The sequence below is a fragment of the Zootermopsis nevadensis genome, unplaced genomic scaffold (genome assembly GCF_977971745.1).
Source record: "Zootermopsis nevadensis isolate Lab colony 2312 unplaced genomic scaffold, Znev_1.0 Znev_ptg000030l, whole genome shotgun sequence".
NCBI lineage: Eukaryota > Metazoa > Arthropoda > Insecta > Blattodea > Termopsidae > Zootermopsis > Zootermopsis nevadensis.
The window spans coordinates 20,421,964-20,445,864 of record NW_028259162.1 but is presented as its reverse complement, the minus strand read 5'-3'; the positions used below and the strand labels follow the sequence as shown (position 1 = coordinate 20,445,864).

The 23,901-nt window shown below is 39.6% G+C and overlaps 1 protein-coding gene across 3 annotated transcripts in view; it reads right to left on the bottom strand.

Annotated features, from left to right (window-relative positions):
• Window positions 1-23,901, bottom strand: part of swm (Zinc finger protein swm) — a 42,496-nt gene that overhangs the window by 8,472 nt on the left and 10,123 nt on the right. Inside the window, exons 4-18 of one of the 3 annotated variants that reach the window (XM_022072251.2) lie at window positions 21,388-21,507; window positions 19,267-19,487; window positions 17,417-17,595; window positions 16,891-17,106; window positions 14,490-14,810; window positions 14,219-14,290; window positions 13,058-13,233; window positions 10,452-10,628; window positions 10,224-10,358; window positions 8,604-8,744; window positions 7,461-7,574; window positions 6,760-6,840; window positions 5,970-6,125; window positions 3,035-3,193; window positions 184-407 (exon numbers count right to left, since the gene is read on the bottom strand). In XM_022072251.2, coding sequence (XP_021927943.1) covers window positions 184-407; window positions 3,035-3,193; window positions 5,970-6,125; window positions 6,760-6,840; window positions 7,461-7,574; window positions 8,604-8,744; window positions 10,224-10,358; window positions 10,452-10,628; window positions 13,058-13,233; window positions 14,219-14,290; window positions 14,490-14,810; window positions 16,891-17,106; window positions 17,417-17,595; window positions 19,267-19,487; window positions 21,388-21,507 — 2,492 coding nt within the window. The remainder of the gene's footprint in view (window positions 1-183; window positions 408-3,034; window positions 3,194-5,969; window positions 6,126-6,759; window positions 6,841-7,460; window positions 7,575-8,603; window positions 8,745-10,223; window positions 10,359-10,451; window positions 10,629-13,057; window positions 13,234-14,218; window positions 14,291-14,489; window positions 14,811-16,890; window positions 17,107-17,416; window positions 17,596-19,266; window positions 19,488-21,387; window positions 21,508-23,901) is intronic. The other 2 variants (XM_022072252.2, XM_022072253.2) reach the window with 2 other exon arrangements.

Below are 23,901 nucleotides of genomic sequence, written 5' to 3'. Positions count from 1 at the left end.
ACATCTTCCATACATGTAACATTACAGAATTTATGATATTAATGATTTTTCTCGCTGTAATAAAGTTCTTGTTACAAGCCATACTCATTCTACTGTGGTTATCAAATAGTACTATGCATAGAAATGCTACTTGGAATATGACTGCATTAATATTAACGCAGGCTGAAATCTTTTCGCACTCACCTCCCTCGAAACAAACTGCCCCGAGCTGTTCTACTAAGACTCCTGTTCAGGTGCACAGAACTCCTGTGGTGCAGTCTTGTATTAGGAATACTTCCCTGTAGCAGCCCAAGGGAATGAGCCTCCATCTTCAGCTCAGCCACCTTCCGCTGCAATTCTGAAGTATCCCCACCCTCCTGTTGTCTCGTGAAAAGGTCCAACTCTGCATCCAAGATCTCACGCTGTGCCTATAAGTGAACACGACACACAACAGTTACAGTATTCACTTAGTGATCCCTGCCAAGGACAAAATTAGATTCGCATGAGTATTGTCCACAGACCAGGAGAAAAGCCCCGCGGGGGGAAGTCATTTTTAGGGCGGTGTAGGGGGAATGTTTACGATCAAGTGGACTAGAGGGCTGCTATTGGTGGGAAGTGTGATACGTCAGTTTTTTACACTACTACACAAGCAGTTAAGAGTAGCGTGTAGTTGGTGCACCTCTAATATGTTCTGTGGGTGTTGCGATAATATTCTAGATTCAATCACTGTGCCACTGTGAGGTAATCTTAAAGCTGTACCCATTAGAACACATGAAAGATTGTCGTCTGTTGTTCGTTCAGTGGTTGTGGAACGAATGCTTTTAGGATCGGTCGTCACTCACCGCGAAATCTTGCGCATGCGCGTATATCAAATTCCTAGCAGGGATTTTCTCCTGGTCTGTGGACTGTATGCACAAAGACTTTGCAATTAACATGCATTTCTGTCCTCAACAAAAGCAGACAAGTGTATCCCTGCAACTGAATTTTATCAACTCTCAAACAGTGACTCACTGTGTGAAAAAAAGGCACAAATGTTATGCAGTTGTGATTTATAATTTCTGAATACACGATAACCCGAGATACCAATACAGTATTCTGAAGAACTTCTGTATGAGATTTTCAGGTTAAAATCAAAGATTCCTAAACACTATGGCACAACACATATGATCTGCATACAAACTGAGGATTAATAATGTGTCCAGTGATACTCATTTTTGGGAATGAACAAACATACCTTCAACAGCATAATAACTGTGAGAATGCTGCCAATAATTGGGCTCAAAACATAAACATACATGTACCCACACTAAAGAAGTCCTGGTCAGCAAAACTGGGCAGAACTTTAGAAAGTCCTAATAAAGACAATAATATGAAAGGGGACACTTCTGGAACTATCAATGTGGAAGAAGATATATCTGCAGAAAATATTTACCAAAAAAATGTCTATAGCTGGAGTCAAATCTGTCTGATGTGCTGCTTACATATCACAACTTGGCAGTCCACGACAAATCAAAGATACATGGAAATGTGGCCCATGTCCATTCCCAAGATGATCCATGAGTGAATATGGATCAGCAGAGGAATGATACTGATGAGAAAACTCAAGGATTTGGAGGGGAAACATTTCAGTACCACTTCAACCACCACAAATCTTACATTGGACTAAATCCAGGCCTCTGAGGTACGAAGCCCGCAACTGCCTGAGCTATGGCATGGCCAGAACATGAGATTATTTATTCACTGTATCATACTTTAACCAACAATTTATTTCAAAAAGTGCAAAGCCCTGATACCCGACAACAGTGGGGCTAAATACTTTTCATGAAAAAGAACTCACAGAATATAAAAATTAAATACCAAGCTTTATCCATCACAGCTTGCATCTGATGAAAATTTGTCAACACACACAATCCACCCTTTCACCCCTTGTAAATTTTGCAGTGTTTCTCGCCTCTTGCTTTCACTTTGTACTTATTACAATGACAATTTTTATCTCAGAACTGAACAGAGAATTTTTAGGACTATGACGGTAAAATAATGGTTCAAAAGGAAATGCGATTTTACCATGTTAATCATCAATCACTTCATATTGTAACTCCACATTCCCTGCAGGGCAATAAGAATTTGTCTGAAACTGTTATTGGCTCTTGGGTAAATCAAGCGTACCACTGGTTAACACACATTTGTTGAATGAGAGGATGAGGGGAGGGGAGGAGGGAAGGGTAACTTAAGACCCATACAAGATTCACACCAGCTACCTCCCCAATGTAAATTAAACATGTTACTCATAATTTGCTTGGTACTAATGTTACAGTGAAACCTCGATGCATCGCTTTTGACGGGGGAGAGAAATCAAAATGACGAATATGGGGAAACGACAGTTGCGGGAAAGCATTAAAAATGAGAAAAAATTAAAATAGTGCGTTTTTCTCTTTGGCATACACAAAACAATACACACAAAACCTGTTTCAAAGTTACTTCTTTTTGCCAAAAAAGTCTTTAATGGATAACTTTACGTTTTAGGCGAAACAGAGCCCTTTCCATGTTCAAAACGTTTTCCTCATCACCTTCACAAATATTGTTCGTATAAAAGAACGAATTCACTTTTACACAAATGCAGCATGTGCTTCGGGAAACCTCGGCACAGCTTTGGGCTCGCATTCGTAGTCTTCCCCTTCCTCACCATTATCGCCCCTTTCGCGATCCTCACAAGATTCATTGATGCTGTCGACCGCGCATGTGGCAAGCTAGCTGTGTGTCTTTTGATATTAATTTATCTCTAAAGCGGTCATTTTAAATTCTAAAAACATTGCGTACATTCCGTTATAATTTCTCAGAAACGATCAGTGCAGGAAAACTGTGGGCCAGGACTAAGATTTTTGAATGAATGATGCGATAAAATGACAGTTTGAGGAATGATAGTAGTGATAAAATGTAACATTATTTTATATGGGACTGAACAAAACAGATGATGCATCCGGGAAAACGATAGTTTGTCGAACAATGGATAGAGGTTTCACTGTATTCAGTACAAAATGGTTTCAATTGTATATACATATTTAAGCTGACTCGCCTCTTCTTTGCTCTTCTTCACTACGACTGGTGTAGCCGCACTCTGCTGCCTGCTGGCTCCAGTACTGCTGGTGCTGGCTGTGCCAGTTGCACCCTGCACAACTCCACTAGCCAAGTCTTTACGGATCTTTTCAATGCTCTCCTGTTAACACAAATCACATCACAAGTTCTCGTAATGTCCTGCGTATAAAAAGCGGTCCCAATACATGTCATGTAGGTCACTTGGACAAGAGGCACTCAAATAAAAGTGACTGTCTAAACTACCTCATGCAGGCTCAATAGTTATTACGGTGTTCCAGAAATTTCTAAGATTCATCAGAGAATCACAAATTTCCTACATGTATTCTATCTTCAAACATACCAGCCAATTTCACATCCTAATAATCTGTTCTTTATAATCCATTTAATACCAACCCAAGTAGTTTCTCTTAAAAGGATTCCCAATTAAGTTTTGTATGCAGTTTTCATTTCCCTCACCCATCTTAATCAGTTTTCTTGAGTCAACCACTCTACCAATAAACCAACATGCAATAAAATGAAGAATGTACATTTTCTCACAATTTACATAACTTCTTTCGATACTCCCACTAGTTTTCTACCAATTCAATGCCTGTATCCATCCATCCAATAGCACTACAGCCCAAGTCGGGGCCTTGGCCTCCTCCCATGTGGGAAGTTTCCTAGTCTTTGAAGTGTGCATCTGTGAGTAGTGAGTGAAAAGCCCACTGCCTCTGAACAATTTCTACTCAATCCTCATTTGTCTGCTAGAGCTTCAAGTACAGAATCAGGAGAGAAATGCAGCTGAATTTTGCTTACGAAACATCACGTTCATGCTTGTAAGGTTCTTTTACATACCATAAATCTATAACAATTCAATGCTTTTAGTTCCCACAGAATGTGTCATTTCATTTGAATCTCCCATGTTTCCTACCAATAATTTTTTCAACCACTGGTCATTATAATGAGTTAGTTACCAACTTACAAGAATCTTTTTGCTGTCAATGTGCGACTGTTCTCATATTACCTTGCTTATTCTGCGCCAAAACTTGAATTTCACCATAATACATTTCAGGAATTACGTATTGTAAAAATGTTCATATAATGTTTAGTAATTTACTTGGATTATTTGCTGACCACTTGGGTTGAGGACAAGGCAAGAACTAAGATTATGAATTTTGCATCTCCTGCAATTCCCCATAATTTACACCATTTTCCAACACCAATCCCCAGGAAATTTCCATGCTCTTCTAAAACTTCCACTCTGCTCCAAAAAACATCTAATGTTTTGCCCTGATAAGTAGTCATTTAGTTTGAAGGTTATTCAATGTAAACCTGAAATGAACAAGATCTCAGACTCCACAAAAACATTTCTATAACGCCACTTTCACAAACTTCAACGTATGATGCTATTTTACCAAAATATCGTATTCTCCGACACAATATACAACTTTCTCCTGAATATTTCTCCTTTCAAAACCAGGGTTTTTTCTTATTCAAGGATTACATTTCCAGTTTACTTAATATTTACTGTATTTCATATGTTAATAGTTGAAATTTCACATGTCAGTGAATCCATAGCGCAATTCACGAAATACAACTGCATGTGACATGTTGATCGCTTATTTAATTAAGTTACAACATTATTGGCTATGAATGGTGCATGCAGAAAAGTGGTTGCATATTTCAGACATGCAACATCTGTGGCCTACACTATGACCTACCAACAAAGGAAAAAAAATCTTAAAATATGATCTGTTGTATGCTTTACACATACAAAAATTTGTGAAATGCCAATGTAAACAATCAACAACTTGTAAGACTTGAGGTTCTCACAGCGGTGAGTATGAAGATATCCGTCTTCTGGGTTATTGCGCTGTGTAGTCTGGTCGATGTTAACCAACGTTTCAGAGGTCATACTGCCTCCATCATCAGGGCGATGAGTATGAAGATTTCTGTCTTCTGGGTTGTTGCGCTGTGTAGTCTGGTCGATGTTAACCAACGTTTCAGAGGTCATACTGCCTCCGTCATCAGGTCCCTGATGACGGAGGCAGTATGACCTCTGAAACGTTGGTTAACATCGACCAGACTACACAGCGCAATAACCCAGAAGATGGATATCTTGATATCTTCAATCAACAACTTCATCAAAATAAGGATTGTAAAATCAGTAAATAAAGTGTCCTAAAAAAAGTGGCCACTGTTGGAAACTTAAAATTTCATTCAGAACTGATAAAGTAAAAGTAAAGTAAAGCTGTCCCACTACACGCCGTGCAGGCGCTTGGGGGGGAGTGGAGGTATAGTTCCTACTCTTTCTTGACCTCGGCACTAGATGGGGGTGAGTGGTCAGCATCACGCCCAGGCCGTGCTTTTACCCCCGGGAAAGGACTCCGGTACCCATTGGATAGGATGCTGGGTGGGCCCCAGAGCCGGTCTGGACACAGAGGCTAGAGGAAAAAATCCTCTGCCCCCACCCGGTCGCCCAGTCCATAGCCAGTCACTATACTGACTGAGCTATGGCGGCTCATCATTCAGAACTGATACATCAGTAAACAGAAGGTAATGAGAATGATATAGCCACATTTTACAAAGCCTTCTGTGAAATAAATATGTCACTTAGAATTTTTGACGCAAAGTGTAATACCGTGTATGAAATCAAAGATATTCAGAAACACTACTAGCAGAATATACATCCACAACAGTGATAAAAAAAATAAGAAGTACTTATCAACGTATTAAAACAAATTGGCCTGCTTGCAATGTTGTACACAAATCATTTTAAGTCATATGCCACCACTTTCTACAGAAAATTCATAACACATGATGGACGTGACAGAGAAACTAAAACTGCGAATAAAATAATCATGTCTTTGAACCTACAAATAAAGATTGCCTCATGTAAACCACATCAAGAAACCAACCTGCAACTTTTTTATGGTAGTCATAAGAGCTTCTCGCTGCTCAGCAGCTACCCCGCCCTTCTCCAGCCTCTCTATCAGCAGCTTTTGCTGTGCCAGCTGTTTATCCAAGAGGTCCTGCTTCCTCTTCCTCAAATCTGCAGTCAGTTTTAGTGCTTCCTGAAAGAATGAGTCTGTGATGAAAACACCAGCAAAAGTGAATTCTGAATAATAACAAATACATAAGGTAAGTCGGTGTGGCCATACTCAGAGACAAAGTTTTCTGCTTCAAAGCCCTCTGAAATGTCTGGAATGAGACTAGAATTATATTTTTACTAACTAAACTGCTGGTGCCGGGATCAAGACGTACAAACCCCAAAATATACATGAACTGACCAAAACATCAACAGAGTAGTTCAGGGCACTGACAATGACAACACTAATCCACACATCAGTAATTGTAAACTGTTAATATGTTTTTATTAACTTTCCATGCTACTGGAATTTCATCAGCGATCATGTGTGGGACCAGCCACATATTATCAGTGTCTCGTACTCAGTTTTAGTTTCATTCAAACAATATTGACCGATGGTGGGCTCTTGCGAATATTGCAACGAACCTTCAGATCACATAAAAACTGCGTAAGTTCTTGACAAGGTGAACACATTATAAGTTTCTCAAGGAAGACTGTTCCATCTAGTTAGTCATAAACATCACAGTTTTACAAGAGTTATACAGAAGGACAGAAGAGTATTTGTACGTACATACTGCTATAAGTTCAAAAAAATGATTCTAGTCATTCTCATTACATACTTTCCGTTTTTCCTCCTGCTTCTTTTTGAGTGTTTCTTTCACAGCCAAAATCTCTTGTGTCTTCTTGATAGCAGCCGCTGCCTGTAACAGCAAACATAATTTTCAGTAGCTGAATAAAAGGAAATCGAAGTACGAGGATTGTTAAAGAAGTTATAAAACTGTAAACAGAAACAGTTACTTCACCAGGCAGAAATGGCAAAAAAACAGTAAAAAATGTGTACTGGAAGTGATGCGATATCACTTGATATAAGACTACCCATTCAAACGGTTAGATGTGTGTTCCAATCATGGGTTGAGTGACAGACTAAGTGCACTGCATTCAAAGACAGAAACTTTGAAAGGGAACAAAGCGATTTAGACAATTAAATGTATCACACTGCCGTACATATATGTCTCATTAATTTTTGAACAGCCTAATACTGTATATATTCAAATCAAGTGACAAACTACGCAATGAGTACTCATAAGACTACCAACAGACTACACCGAGCTACAACCCAAAAGACAGCATCTTCAGACTCATTGTCCTGAAAACCTCAAATCCTATTCGTGTAACCACTGACTGCACACACAGTACACTTAACCAACGGATTTATTCAACTGACTTATATAGGATATTACGACATAATTTCTGTGCTGACAATAACAGGGTTAACACGTTCATACAAATCAGAGCTACAAAACATGCTCTAAAATCTTACTTGAGCTTTCGAATTCTCTTGGACAGTGGATGAACTGATGACAGAACTCTCTTGCTTCTTCAGTGCTGTTGGTATGTAAACTGTTTTTGTCAAGTTGTTGCCAGACATTATCACCTGGAATAACAATTTTGTTTTTCAGCAATATAGAGACTTTAATCCAACATGAAATAAAGAATTCTGGTAACAAATAAACACACACTTTTCTTGTAGTAGTACAGACATTTCCTTTTCCTACAAAGGGTCAAAATAAAAATAAGTCCTTCCCCAGTGTTGTTCCCCCCATAATCCTGTTATGTTTTCATCTTCACTGGCTTGAGTTCTGAGGAGGTCAGCCCAGTAGCATAATTTCATCACTGAATCAATCACTCAATCCCTATCCCACAGCCTTTGGCTAATTTTGTTCTCAAAATTTTCAAGTAATTTGAGCTTTGTTTCACTGTCAGTACAAGTTTCTTACATTTTTCAGCCATTTTACTTAGGACCAAGAAGTGTTAACTAACACTTTCACCTGACACACACCGTTACAATGTAATGGAACTGACTGTAAAGCAGCCCATCCACGTAGGAGTCTGGCTTGCGAGTCCGGCTCGGCTCGGGTTCCATTGAGCCAAACTCCTTTGTGGGTGGGGTGTCACTAGCCGAGTCTGCTATGCATGTGTGGTGAAATATATCCGAGCCCGGCTCACGAGTCAAGCTCGCCAAGCCAGAGTCGTACGCGGATGGGCCGCTTAAAACACCATACACTTTAAAATGACCAAGTGTACCCTGTCTTCACAACCATGTTGATTGGAATAAGTACTAAAAAATAAAAAGGTATTGTTCAACCACATCTCCTGCACAACCTCCCAAAACCAACCTCTTCTAATTTAAACATTTATTTTATTTCTCAGCTATACAATTCACAGGATACGAATCATTTTGTGATAAGTGATGTATCATATGAGAAATTTCCTTTTAACATATTTAACTATCTGAAGGCTGCTTCTGTCTTCAAGTGGAAGACCTGCCTGCCTACCAACCTACCTACTTTATGGAGTTCTTTGGGTAAATTTAGTTCTATCGATATTCGTCCACATAATGCTGCATAATGATAATCATGTTATAAACCTTACAAAACAAGCAATGTATGACGGTCGTATGTACCTTCTCTACAGCTTCAGATTGAAGGGCAAGAGATGCTTTGGGCTGCAGGGTATTTAGAACCTTATTGTTACAGACTGGATTTGGTACTCCCAGGCGCTCCTTCACCGAAGGCCGTGGAGGTGGGACATTCTCTTGTTTGCCCTGCAACATTTTTTCATATACATTATCTTCCAGTGGGAAGCATTCAGTAACTTTGTACTACTTAAGGATGCAAGCCATACTAAGACAGTCCTGTTAATAATAAATATTTAGTTCACTACCAAATCATAACTACAGGACTGTTTCCATGCAAAACTTTACTTTCATCGTGCAACACAAAGCATTTTTAGAATACAAAATCACTTCCCCAAGTGGAGTAATCTTGTTAAATGTAGGATATTGATCGCAGACAGAATCACTAACACATTTAAATTTTTTAATGAACTAATTAAATTATCGGTAAACAATGCATTCATTAGAGAAGTAACAGACAAGAATTCCTTGTTACTCCAATTTACTTTTTGAAGGTTGGCAATCTAAAAGAGATTCACTGACTAAATATCTCCTCAAAAAATCATAAAGTAAAACTGCACCACAGGTCAATTTTCAGCTGTTAATAGCCTTCTGTGGCCTGAAGGTAAAATAAGAATGCATGATACCCAATGCTATAAATTATTCTTAAAGAAATTTTAAGTATTCATACATTCTGTATTTACAGCACAAAGATCAGGCAGTCAGAAATCAAAACATAATGCACTCATCATCTCCTATCAAGGATTGGGCCCATGGCCCATTCCGGACAGTTGTTCAAAGCAACTTGTCTTATTAGTATTTTTAATTTCTTAGAGTAGCAGGTGACAAGCCTGCTGCCTCCGAACAAATCTACTCATTCCAAATTTGTCTGCTAGAGCCCTCTAGTAGTGAATCAGAAGAGACACGGCTGAGAAATATCCACTGAATTTTACTTACAAAACATCTCATTCATGTAAGACTTGAGGTTCTCACAGCGGTGAGTATGAAGATATCCGTCTTCTGGGTTATTGCGCTGTGTAGTCTGGTCGATGTTAACCAACGTTTCAGAGGTCATACTGCCTCCGTCATCAGGGCGATTATCGCACAGCGCAACAACCCAGAAGACGGATATCTTCATCTCATTCATGTTCGTAAGGTTCTTTTACATGCTGTAAATCTGACATGGGACCACCAGCTTTATTTCCCCTCCAAAGCAAGTCATGTTACGGATTTTAATCACCGTATGAACCTGATAACCTTGGGTCCAGTGGCACGCAGTCACTAAACGTAGGGTGACTGTAATGCACTCATAATTCAAAATGCATATGCAATTTAGAACATTAACAGCTTTTCAAGCAAAAGAGTATATTTCATAGAAAAATATCTTATATCAAGGTATTATTATATTAGACTTGTTCATGACGATACATTTAAATGTGTAATTATACACAACTGAGAATAACATATAAAAAACAAAAAAAAAGACTGTATATGGACTTCATCATCTCATACTGGGGAACCTAATTCATAAAAGTCTGTAGGTTACAGACATCGGAATAAGAAATAAAAGGGATAGTATGCGCAGTATGCTACAGCGCCACACTTTCAGACCACAAGAATAGCAATTACCTCACTATTGTTATGCCAGAACACTTTAATGAACCTATTATTCAACACAGCTTCAGTACTCCTGTACGCAGCATTTGCTTCTGCGTGACTTGAAAATGTCACGAGTGCAGCCTCAGGGTCCCCTTCAAACGAAACCTGTAACAGAACATTTTCAGTACAAACTCGGCATCTGTATTTAATTCGAGGCATTTTTAACATCATATCTGATACAACAGTAACTGTTCTCACCTGAATATTTACAATCTTGCCAAACTTGGCGAAGTGATTGTTGAGGTGTGTAATATTGTTCAAACCACGTGGCACTTTCTTGAGTTCCAAAGAGCAATTATTTGGGTTCTTGTGACGTGGTCCCAAGCGAGCAAAGTCAAAATTTGACTTCTTTTTGGATGGTGGAGACTCTTTGGACTGAAATAACAATGATGATTATGATGACAATGACAAAACAGGATGGATTAGCAACGTAGCTTAAGTGTACAGTGTCATATTTATCAGAGTATCACATGTCCCTGTAAAGTTTACACCCCCACCCACCACTTCTGGAAAACAGAATTATGTACATATATTATCTTTTTAGTAGTAACATCAAGTTAATATAAAGTTTTAAGACAACCACTTACACATATTAATTACGTATCACATATGAATATAATAAATCATCACAGTTATAATCCCAGAATGTAAATTTGCCCATAATTTATGACAAGTTACAGTCCCATTAACTTTCCTGCTGTTTGAATTACACTGGATTCTGCATAGTAAATGGAATTTCAACTGAATTCCTGGGTTTTATGACATTTTCTTCTGAAACTGGTGAACTTATGTTTAGAACAGTTGGCTACTCTGAGGAGTTTAGTATTTTAGTTTTTGATGCATGATTTATTGGCAATACAAAAGAAAATAAATACATTTCCCTAGATGAAAAACAACTTTATCTGTAGGAACTTTGAACATGATAGTCTAAAACTGTCATGTCAATTAAAAAAAGGCATGTACATATGGAAGATACCAGACTGTCTCCTGGCTGACTTCAAAGGTACAATTTGCCTGCACGCGACAGAAACAAGTGACTGAGGCAGGCGACAGAGACGGGAGACGGACACATCGCAGCTTGTCGCCACACACTTTTGAGGTGACGACCGAGACATGCGGCAAAGTGTTTGTTTTCTTTGTTTTGTTGAGACATACGTGCATATATTCTGTGAAAAATGAGTACAAAAATGCTTCTAAAAAGGTTACTCGAAGAAGAAGATGTGTTGCTGTGTTATTTGTTGCGAAAGAAACAAAGAAAACCTATGAGTTCAATATTCAAAACCAGACGCGAAGAAGGATCTTTCTGTCGGTGGTCAGTGGTCGGTTTTCTGCTACTAATTCTACCAATTGCTCATCTTGGTCACCAGTAAATTTAATTTCTGCCATTATTTTACTCAACAACACACGTGCTGCCTGAGCCCGTCGCGAGACACTACTGGTCCGAGAGCGGTCTCCTGTGCTTTGTCTCTGTCGCCTGTCTTTGTCTCGCACTCATAATTGTACTTCATACGATTGTACAGAGAGCAGACAGGAAGCGACCAGTCTCGGTCTCGTAACTCTGTCGCCTGCCTCGGTCGCTTGTCTCTGTCGCGTGCAGCCAAATTGTACCTTAAGACTGAAAGATGACTGTCTCCTGTGATGTTGCACAGGTAGTCTGGTAGAAATTTACTCATGTTTTCTGAGATGCTGACTGTCTCTCTAATGACGAAAGTAGTAAGCACCTCTGAAACGTCGGTAAACTTCTACCAGATTACATGGCACAACATCCCAGAAGACGGTCATCTTCATACTCACCGGTGCGAGAACCTGAAATCTCACAGAATTTATTTTTGTAAGAATTAAATACATTCCTTATTCTGTGCAAAACATTTCATAGTGCCTGACATCCGATTGTAAATTGCGTGAAAAAACGTACATTTCTAGTTTCTGGGAATTACTGCATTTACCCAAATGCCATGAAAAACCATTTTATAAAATGTCTTCACAAAAATACTGGCATCATAAATCATAATTTGATCTGTGTAGCACAAAGTAGAAAATGACATGATACAACAGTAATTCGCAACATTTTTGGCAACAGCTACATGAGCCACTGCGCGAAGTAAGAAGCTTGACCTTCAAATGACCTCTTCTCTTGTAGCAGGAAGTAAGGAGAAGGAGTGTAATGCCAACTGCCTGCAAGACAATCCTTGCAATGTATAAAACATTCTCAATAACACCATTTCTTCATCAGCAACGTTTTCAATCACTCAGGGTCCACTGGAATTATTCTGTCTGTTTATTAGGCATCTGAACATAACTCAGTTCATTACGGCTCAGTTAATACAACTGAACAACAAAACAGGTGTTCACTGGCCGAAAAACATGTGGGCAGAGGGGTTTTGGTTATATGGCACATTACAACATGCTGTATACAATGGGAAAATTTAATTTTTGATGGCAGTACAAAGCAGAGCATTCACAGATCACGTCCCTCGGTCCCCCCTCTGTAAGACGTAAGATCAACAATGCTCACCCATCACATAAAAACCTCTGCAGTCGAAGATTTGAACCTAGGACCTTGAAAATAAAGAGCAGGAGTGCTAACCACTTAACCATAACATTGAATTTGTATACTTAAAAATTTGCAAACTGATAAAAATGACTTGGTTAAAACAATAATTTCTTACACCACTGTCAACAGTTTAAATAACAAACTTTACTGTAAACATAAATGAATGTTCTTGCTGCAGAGGGTTAAAGGAGAGCCTGCATGGGCATAGAGGTTTCGATATTATGTAACTAATGAAAACTGTATGCTTCACCTCTGTGTTTGGGATATAATTGTTGGTTTCAGCAGTTGGACGATTACGTTTGTAGCCAGCAGAGTAATTATGAGTCTGGTCTGTCACAGGCACACTGATAAGTTCTCGCTGTGGTTGAGGATTGTACAGCACTGGGCGACCAATTGCACCCCTCATCATTCCTCCTGCTCTCATGCCTGGAACATCAAATACATCTTACAGCATTGCTATGGCACACACTTCAAAGGTGACTACAAATTAGCCTGCAGCTCAAACATGTGCAAAAAAAAATATATGCACTACTTTTGTGGCAAAATGTCACAATGTCACATATGAGAGGACGATATTAAAATTTAGCTTAAGAAGACTTATTGACCTGGTTCAGATTTGAAACTAACAGTGAGACGTTTGGTTAGTAATATTCTTACAACCAGAGATATGACATGTATGAGGCTGACCAAATGTCTGATTACAGAAACCAAAAGTATGACAACTGTTAATGCCGTAACTGACCAGTGCAGTCACTTCAACAAAAAATACAAAAGAAAATTCAACTCTTATTATCTACAATACAAAGGAATTTTCTGATCTTGAGATGGCTGTGTACATCAGCAGCCAACATTATTTACCATGAAAGATTATTGAGATCATTTTATTTTGTTCTGTGATACTGCAAATTTTCAGTTCATTAAATGGATCACACATGTGTACCACATTTCATAAACGTTTAAATGAAAGTTTATAAAATGAGAATTCTCAATAATGAAATTAAAAATCACACATTTATACGCAACAAAAACGTTAGTTCAGAATACACTGTCTTGACACTAAACTACATTTCTTTTTCTGTATCCAGCCAAGTGTTGAACCAAAACTGAAAACCTGGCTACCAGAGGCCACTGCATACCTGAGGGGTGATGTTGAGCGTTCAGTAGTGGGTCACAGGGGAAACCAGAGAACTCAGGGATAAACGACTTTGTTCACCACAATGCAATGACATTTGAGAATCGAACTGAACAGCCAAGGAAGGGACAGAGCAGACAAATTCCAGTTTTAAGGAACTTCATAATGTAATGTAATATTCAACCAGAAAAAAAAAATGTTACTTTGAAAGTCTGAACATGATCTGAACCTATCGATCAGTAACTTAAATATTTCTATTTTATGTATATCTATACATGCCTCCAGGCCCACTACGGAATGGTGGACGGCCCCACATCCTTGGTTCCATGCTTGGAGCATCTGGATTGTATTCTGCAACACGACCACACACACATCAGCATTTCAGTACCATACCAAATCAAAATTTCTTAAGATTGGTTTATAACTGATGCACATATTATGACGAAGTTCATGTCTGTTTCACAATTTGGATGCTTCTGTACATCCCTAGTGATTCATCATTAACCATGTTTAGTTTAAAACTGAAACTGAAACATTGTATGAAACGTACCCATATTTCCACTGTGTGGTCCCCTCATATGAGGATGTGGTACTGGATGTGGCATGTGGTGTGGTGGGGGTTCTAGTGGAATCCCTGGAGTTGGGCCATGTTCCACCAGTCCTTCTGTGACTTCTGCTGCAGCTGGTGGCTGCGAACCACCGGGAGGATTTAACGGAGTAGGAGGTCCAGTGCCTGGTGGTACCAATGGATGGGATGGTGGGTGGTTGGGACCAAATGCCAGCACACGGGATAATGCTACGTCCTCCAAGACAACTGGGTCATTTCCATGGTCATAGGGACACAAATCACCACGCATGCAGTACCCCTTTTCTGAAACATAAACAAATACTAATTTGTATGATTCACAACCATACTTTAGTTAGTATTAATCATGATAATCAGACTGTGTATAAAACCAAGAATATAATAAGCTCAGGAAACAAACATTATAATTCAATCAAAAACTCTCATCCCAAAATGATTAAAACTCACATCCCTATTTTTTTCCTATGGCCACAAAACATAACCTCTTACTTTCTCGATGCCCAGTAAGAAGTATACTGTCAAATGCTATTTATACTGACTTCACCATAAACATAATGGGATTATTTGTAGACAAACTGCTGAGGAGACTATTTAACCCTTCAGCGTGGGAGCATTTAAATCCCAAGTCTATACCGTGCTGTGGGAGGAGTTTCTGCTTGGGAATTTAATTTTGAGCTGAAAGTGCATCATTTTACTTATATGGGCACAACTTCCCTAATAATTGATGAATTTTAGTGAAACTTTGAACAAAACGTTCACAACACACTATGCTTTATAGAACGGTAAAAAATTTACCTTAAAAGTTGAGTTTTGTGTGGAATATCATGAAACAGCCATCAACACAGAGACCACCCTCACAATCAGGACACCAAAACACTGTCATTCACGCACAGGTAAATCATCGATTACGCTTGATTCATCATCTGAATCGAACACGCTACTTTCGGAATCAGTTAGAGGTTCGTCTACACTTCTAGCAATGTCTTGAGGAGACAAAAAACGCCTGCTACTCGAAGCCATAATCACGGCTGACTGATGGCAGATATGTACTATAGAATTCTGTTCATACCAAGGGGAGAACAGAGAATGCATTGACTAAGGTCGTTGACATCATATACCGTTAGAAAGCTTGGAATGTGTCCTACACAGCCGTCGTAACCGTAACTATATTACTCCATTTGTCTTCCCTAGAGAGCCACAAAGCAGAGGCTGAATGCAGTTGAGTTCAAAAATCGATCTATATTTCAAAGTCGAAAAACACTGGTAAAATCGATCTGTCAGAGTCATGTTATATATCAATCGATAGCCAGCTTTTTTCTCTACATGGCTACTGGATCCAGAATACATAAAATACAAGGTCAGTCGCTACGAAGAAGGAGAAGTCTTAGCGCGCATTATGCGAGCAGTGCTCGGCACTCCACGCCATGGGATGACTACGTCATGACGAGCGATGTTCGGCACTCCACGCTGAAGGGTTAAATCTATAAGGAAGCTTCATAATTTGTATTCTTCACCTAGTACTGTAGGGATGATTAATTACATAAATGCAAGATAAACAAGGAATATTGGAGAAAACTAAAAATATGTCCAAAATGTTAACTGATAAACATCATGAGAGGAGTCTCGATTGCTAGATTTTTTGGCCTTGTCCACTGCCTGCTGTTATAAAATGTGCAACATTTTAAGGACTGCATCTGACCTCTTCTTCAGGTGTAGTGAGCTAATCACAATCACTGGTCCAGTGACCGAGATTAGCTCATTCTAACGAACCCCACAATGTAGGTGCCCCCTCACTACAGACGAGGACAGATCCAGGCATAATAGTACTTCTCCGGCCCAAGATTTGCATACTTTATTCGCCACTCATGCTACAGTGGAATATTTCTCAGTGTCTCTCAGACTGACATTTTCCTATTTTGTTTCTTCTTTACCGCACAGCCCCAAGCGTAATATTATTAACTCAATGAAGCAACAAAGTGATTCTTTCCTGTTACTTGTCTCCTCACCTTCATGCATTTACAGATTACTGTGGGAGAAGATAAATTACATGTGCACATGTGTGTGTGTATGTGTGCACATGCACGCACGCACACAGAAAGAGACTGAAATCAACATTACAGATGAAGAAATAAACGTGAATAAACTATAACTAAAACCAAGATAAACACTTTTTTATAAAGTAATTAGCCCATCTGCCCAAGATAAACTAATGTTTTGTAGAAGTCTCTTCCCACTAATGACATAGCTAAATAGTAATTTTAAGCATAAATGTCCCACAATGCCCACTTACATTTTCCTCCGTTTGAGGTACAAAAAACTGTCTCCTATACAAATATCAACCAGGTGTTTTACACATGAATTTTACCATCAAAATCTCGACATCTTCTCTTGGCATGATAGATTCCAGATAGTAGAGTAGTTCCTGAATTGGCACCACTGTCGGCAGTCTTACCACCAGCACTGACTACACTCTGGATGCTCTGAGATGTAGTTGTGAGCCTCATGTCCACATCCCCATGGTTACTGTCTTGTGTAGGAGTGCCTGCTCCTGACAAAGAATCCTTTTTATCCCGCGTCCTCTCTAGAAAAACACACATTTATTGAGGAGGTTATCAATAGTACAATAACTGCCATTATTTTCTATAAGAATTTCAATGGACATTCATTCGATGCATGTGTTCCTTCATAAACTCTCCAATTCACAAGCACAGGTACTCTGTTTTGAGATGAATGGTACCAGCACAAAAGTAGTGACAAGGACTGGATTCTTGTGATTTGCGGCGTTACTAAATCTACAATTAAATCGTTTTCATTTGAATGCCTAGCATTTGTTCCATATAACATTTCAGCTACAGCATCCCAGTATATAAATCAGACCTAAAACTACTTACCATTGGATCGAGACCGCGAATGAGAGAGGGACAGCCGCCCAGGAGGGGATCTGTTACGATAGCGTCCTCTGTGATTGTAGCGTGGTGACCTAGACCGAGAACGCGAGTTCCCCATGCTCCGGGTCCTAACCACAGGACCAGTCGTACCAGGTGGAGAATTAGACCTAGACCAGCTCCTCCTAGTGTTTCGAAAAGAACAAAATACTGAATCTGACAGTAAACTCTGAAAAAACTAATCTCAAAGTACTTTTAAAAGAACAAATTTTTAGTTCAATTGGTGAACAGTTACTAACCATCAGATTGGATATGATGAGACAATACGTTGCCACTCCACATTAGTGCAATAAGAATTAGAATATTGTGCAGGATTCAGAAGACAACTTATACCAATTCACTGAATTCTTTGCAACCCTACAATTGTTTGTGCCATGCGCAGCATTGCTTAAAAAGTGGTGGAAGTTAGTGCAAAGCGTGTTTCTCTCAGCATGAAAGAAATTGGTGGTGCTCTGGATGAAGATACTGACATGGAGGTACTTGTAGACAACAGTCATGATGACTGCAATGACAATGATGATAATACATACATTTTTTTAAATTTCACATACCCCTAAGATGTCTTCGCGTACCCCCGGGGGTACGCGTACCCCAGGTTGAACACTACTGATATAGATAACTGGTACACCAGCCCCAAAACTTCTACGCTCGCTCTGCACCAGAAATAGTGATACTGCTGGCACAATGAGGACCAATAGAAAAGAATTCCCATAATGTGTAAAATGAGCTGGGCTTCAGACAGGTGACTTAGTGAAGGCATTCTTGGAGAAGCAAATGACCCTCAAATGGAAGGATAAATAAATGTGATCATTAAAGGGTTCCATTCATCATGGGGCACTTCAATGAAGGGTGTGGTACAAAAGCCTGTTGCTATACTTGATTATGACATGAAAATTGGGGGGAGGGGGAGTTGTGTTGTTGACAGGAATGACTCCCAACTCCAAAGTTAGAAAATGACACACGCAAGGCTTCATAAATATTACAAAAAGATACTTAGATATATGCTTTATGCTGTATGCCTAAATGCACATACAATACATACGAAAAAATGAGGAAAAATGTCTAGTCTGGATTTCCAACTGACTATGGATGAAAAGTTGGTAGTGCACAGATGGCAACAGAACCAACAGCAAAGGTGGCAGCCATCAAAAACCCATAATCCCCCCCCAGATTTATGGAAATTATGCTTTCCACAGTTTGTTACAAAAACAAAAAAATCACTCAAGAAGATGTGTCATCTGCTGGTCACAGAAGAGGTGCCCCAATTGCAAGAAGGCTCTTTGTGTCTTGCAGTGCTTCCAGGTCTACACACACCAAGGAATTTCAAATTTACTGAAAAGCATTTGGTCTTGTAAGTTTGTAAACAATTATATGTTTCAAAAGCTTTCAGTGTACAATTCTTGTAGCATAAAATGTATGAGAAAATACCCTGGGCAGGTTATATCTCAGGCATTTAAAGTCCTCAGTGAAAGGGTTCAAATACTGCTGATGGGTAACAAGTGTGGTATTCTCAAAGCCTTAATACTCCTGAAAACATTAATACCATGAGCTGTCAAAGCACGAAGCCATTTCCTTCCATCTCATGCAGAATTTGAGAATGAAAGGAATTTTACATCCACACCCCATTATATACTTTACTGCATGGTACTTGAATCACAATAAACTTTATCTTCCCATTTTATCTCGCAGTATAGCACCTATCCCTCTGTCAAAGTGAGAAGAAAATAGATTAACAACAGAACAATGCCATCACATCCACTCCCAATATTTCTGATAATGCAGTTCATGTTTCTTACCTTCGATCCCTTTCGTATCTTCTGGGTGGAGGGGATTTGTTTCGCCACGCCCTACTCCTGTCCCTCTCTCTGACTCTCTCTCGATCTCTCTCGCGATCCCTGTCCCGACTACGTGACCTTCTTGTGCGATCCCAAGAACGGGACCGAGATCGGCCTCTTGAAGGAGACCTAGAGTTACGATGTCGATTTCGTCCTCCAATGCGACCTTTATCATCTTTGTCCTAAATAACAAGTATTAAACAACTTTTACATTAAGCTCTTATCAGTTCAACAGACATGCAGGTAAATTACATGTCTTTAATTGACGTGGAAGAAATGTGAAAACTGCTCAAAGAAGAAGCACTGCAGTTATAAATTGAAGATTAAAGAAGCCTGGAAAACAAAATAAATCTCCAGTACAAAGAAGAGTAATTAGAGTCCACGACTGTAATCTTGAGACTTGCGGGTTAGGAGATGGGGTGAAGGAGAAAGAAGGTAAGATAGCGTCTGCATTTAATGCTATGGACTTACTGCATTCCTTGCAAGTCTCAAGATTACAGTCATGGACTGTAATGTACATCATCTTGCTTCTGTTTGTGAGGAATGTCATCCACCGTTCTAGACATGACAAATCAGATGAACTGAAGACTGTAAGTAAAGTAAAGTAAAGTTTGTCCCACTACACGCCATGTAGGCGTTTGGGGTGAGAGGAGGTATAGCTCCTCTCTTCCTTGACCTCGGCACTAGATGGGGGTGAGTGGTCAGCATCACGCCCCGGCCGGCTTTACCCCCGGGTAAGGACCCCGGTACCCATTGTAGAGGAGGCTGGGTGGGCCCCAGAGCCGGTCTGGACGCAGAGGCTAGAGGAAAAATCCTCTGCCCCCGTCGGGGATCGAACCCCAGTCGTCCAGCCCTTAGCTAGTCACTATACTGACTGAGCTATCCCGACTGTAGAAAAGAATAAAACAGCTGCTTAAAAACTGGGGATGAAAAATTCTTGAGATGCATATTCTAAGCTTATAGGGAGCAGCACTTAGCCATTTTCCACTCCTCTCTTTCAGTGACTGCTTAGTGAACTCAAGTACAATGGTTATTCATGACCTTCAACACGATAATAAAATCATTAAAAATTAAAACTGCAACTTCAAGTAACTTTTTCAAGCAACATTATTTCACACTAGAGGTTTAGCGCTAAAGTTTTCTGGAGACTTGTATTATATGCTTACAATATGAATAACCAACACATTACACTGACTACATAGAATCATTAATAAATCAGAGAAAAGATCTAAGGTGGATGACTCCTACATTTTAAAATTCTTATCTAGACCCCCCCTCCCCAATACTATTCTTGATTCTACTGTAAGCAAAAAGTTCCCGTCTATCATGTACTATACAAATACAAAGTTCTGGCAGAATTTCACTTGCATAGATTACCTCATGAGATATATGATCAACTTTTAAAGCCTGGTGAGAACTATATGTACTACCTGCTTTATAACTGTGCATTTTTTATTTATGGGTCGTTAATGATTGCCGAATGGATTAATGAGTGATATCACCGAAGGCCAGGTTGAAGGAAAGAGAGGACTAGGAAGAAGGTTGATACAGCTAACCGACGACCTTAAACAAGGAAAGAAGATGACGTTCCAGGAATTAAAGCGAGAAGCCGAGAATAGGGACAACTGGAGAGCTCTTTTTGGGCAGAGCAATGGACCTGTCGTAAGACAGAACACTTAATAATAAATGATTGCCATTGTAAACAGTGACAATTTCTATAGATAGCATGAATAAACTGATTCATGTAATGGTAATGTGTTATTTTTTTTGTGGTGTAGATTGAATTCTTTAATATTATTTAGACAAGCAATAACTTGAAAGGGTTTAATAAATTAAAAGAAAACACATTAGAGTCCTGATTTGAATATCGCTGTCTTCTGGGCTGCTGTGTGGCGTAGTCTGGTAGAAGTTTAATGATGTTACTTAACTTCTATCAGACTATATGGCGCAGAAACTCAGAAAACAGCCATCTTCATACTTGGCGCTGTAAGGACCTCAAATCTCACTTAGTCGTAATGTACATAAGTTTCTTTAGACCTGAAAAATCCTCCTAAACACTGAATCTACATGAAATTTCCTTACCAAATCAGATTTTCTGTGTGTACTACGTGCCTGCAAATCCAAATCACGCTTATGCAATGGCAAAGATATAGACCCATTGGTTTGCACAGAGTTCACCAATGAAGTCACGCCTGCCACCACCTGCAATAAAATAATTTCATTAACTGCAGGATATTTAATAAATTAGTGCTAATAATTGTTATACTTAAGGGATAACAGTCAACATCCATACAAACATTTATTTTGATGAAGTTTCTGCAGCTAAAGATTCCAGTTTTCTGTCAGAAGATGAATTTATTTCACACTTTTATGAGTACAACTGATCATTTCCTGAATTAACGCCTAACGCTCCACAGATTATCTGGGAACAAATATTTGCTTTTATATCACAACACACTGTTTTGTGCTCTACTTTCCACTGACATCACACTCATTATTCACTTATTTCTCACTTCAAGAATCAGCCTTAAGTGGCAATGAATTCACACCTCTACCTCCTGCCACATCACTGCAGCTACCTATGAGACTCTTGGGTCAAGGTGGGGGTAATATGTTCTCTAGGGCAACATTACTGCTACCATATGTGACAATATTTATGATTGTGTGCTTACTATTTTTGATTTTCCTTTAATTCTTGACGGGCGATTTACAAATAGAATAAACACGTACACAGTGCAAAATTATCCATGTGACTAAACACTGCGCCATAAAGATATCACAGAATGGAGTTTGCAATGCTGTAATGCTTAAAGCCGCCATTCACGATCGCTCCATTCGTCCAAATGGCGCGGTGTCGCTCCAAAATTGTACCGTGAATGCGGAAACTGAAGTCCATTGGCGTGGCGTGGTGGGCTCGTTTGGATATTCTGTCGAGCCATAATCCATCCGATCGCTCCATCACTCCATCGTGCCATAGTATCGTGAATGGGGGAATCGGCGATCGAGCCACTCCAAATCGGTTCGTGAGTGGCGGAAGCATGGTCCATTCTCATGCCAGTCTGCCACGAGCCTTCGTCCAGTGAAGTCCAAACTTGTATAATGTCGGGTCGTGAGTTTGTTATTGAGGTGATTGAGAAATATAGAGAGTTGCCATGTTTGTGGCAGATAAGTAATGAAGACTATCATGATAAAGCTAAAAGAAGCTTAGCAATGGAAGAATTGGTGGTTTTATTTAAAACCAAAAATCCTACCGCCAACAAAGAAAATTCCCTTAGAAGTTGCTTCAGAAAGGAGCACAAGGACTTAAATTGCTTCTATTTAAGAGCCATTGCTTTGACCACTTTCGTTTTGGTTTTTTCCTTTTAATATAGAGGGACAACAAACCGCGACTGGCGTGACGCGACCGTGAATGTAGTACCTCTTTGGACGACATCCGTTTGGACGTCATCCATTCGGATGTCATCCATCTGGAGCGATCGTGAATGGCGGCCTTTACATCCAAAAGTTGATTGACTCAGTCTTCCCTCTGGTGGAAAGGAAACTGTTTAAAAGCCAAGAAAAAAAGGTACTCGGGGGAAAACGTTGGTATTGCAGGAGCATATGACGAACATCAGGTTGCTGGACAATGTAAAGGTGGCAGGATTAGACAATGGACCAACAATGGAAGGGCTTGAGTTCGCAGAATCCAAACAACAGAGGCCCAGAAGCTGACAGACACAGCCAGGACAAGTCAAGGTGCATAACCCACTTGAGTAACAGACAACCCAGCCTGGAACCTACCTGGAAACTGCAGAAAATTACGTTTTCTCCTATTTTACTGGAATGAATGACAATTGTAACATTTTATTAAGGAGCAGTCGCGCTGTATGGAGCAGAGACTTGGACACTCAGGAAGAAGGAACAGAAATACCTGGAGAGTTTTGAAATGTGGTGTTGGAGAAGAATAGAGAAGATCAGGTGGACGGATCGAGTGACCAACGAAGAAGTATTGAGGAGAGTCAACGAGCGAAGAAACATTCTGCAGGCGATTACACGAAGGAAAGCTAACTGGCTGGGACATATTATGAGAAGGAATGGGTTACTGAGTGATATCATCGAAGGCCAGGTTGAAGGAAAGCGAGGACTGGGAAGAAGACTGATACAGCTAACCGACGACCTTAAACAAGGAAAGAAGATGACGTTCCAGGAATTAAAACGAGAAGCCGAGAATAGGGACAACTGGAGAGCTCTTTTTGGGCAGAGCAATGGACCTGTCGTAAGACAGAACACTTAATAATAATAATAGTTTAACGACACACTTACAGAAACATTTTAAAAGAGGAGTGAAAAACCTGTAAGGAATAAAGAGTTTTGTTAACATACCGTTTGTGGGTGTTTGCACATAAATAACCACGCCAGTGTATTATGCTAATCCTAATTCCCTTCCAATCAAAGAATGAGAGCAGAAGATCAAAACCTTCCCAAGACCCACATAACTCCAAAGGGGAAGAGAGAGAGAGAGGACTGGTCAACTATAAAGAACAGTTTTAAATCTTCCAGATAAGATATTAACCTATATATATAGCAATATGTAAGTTCTGCTTGAAGAAATATGGT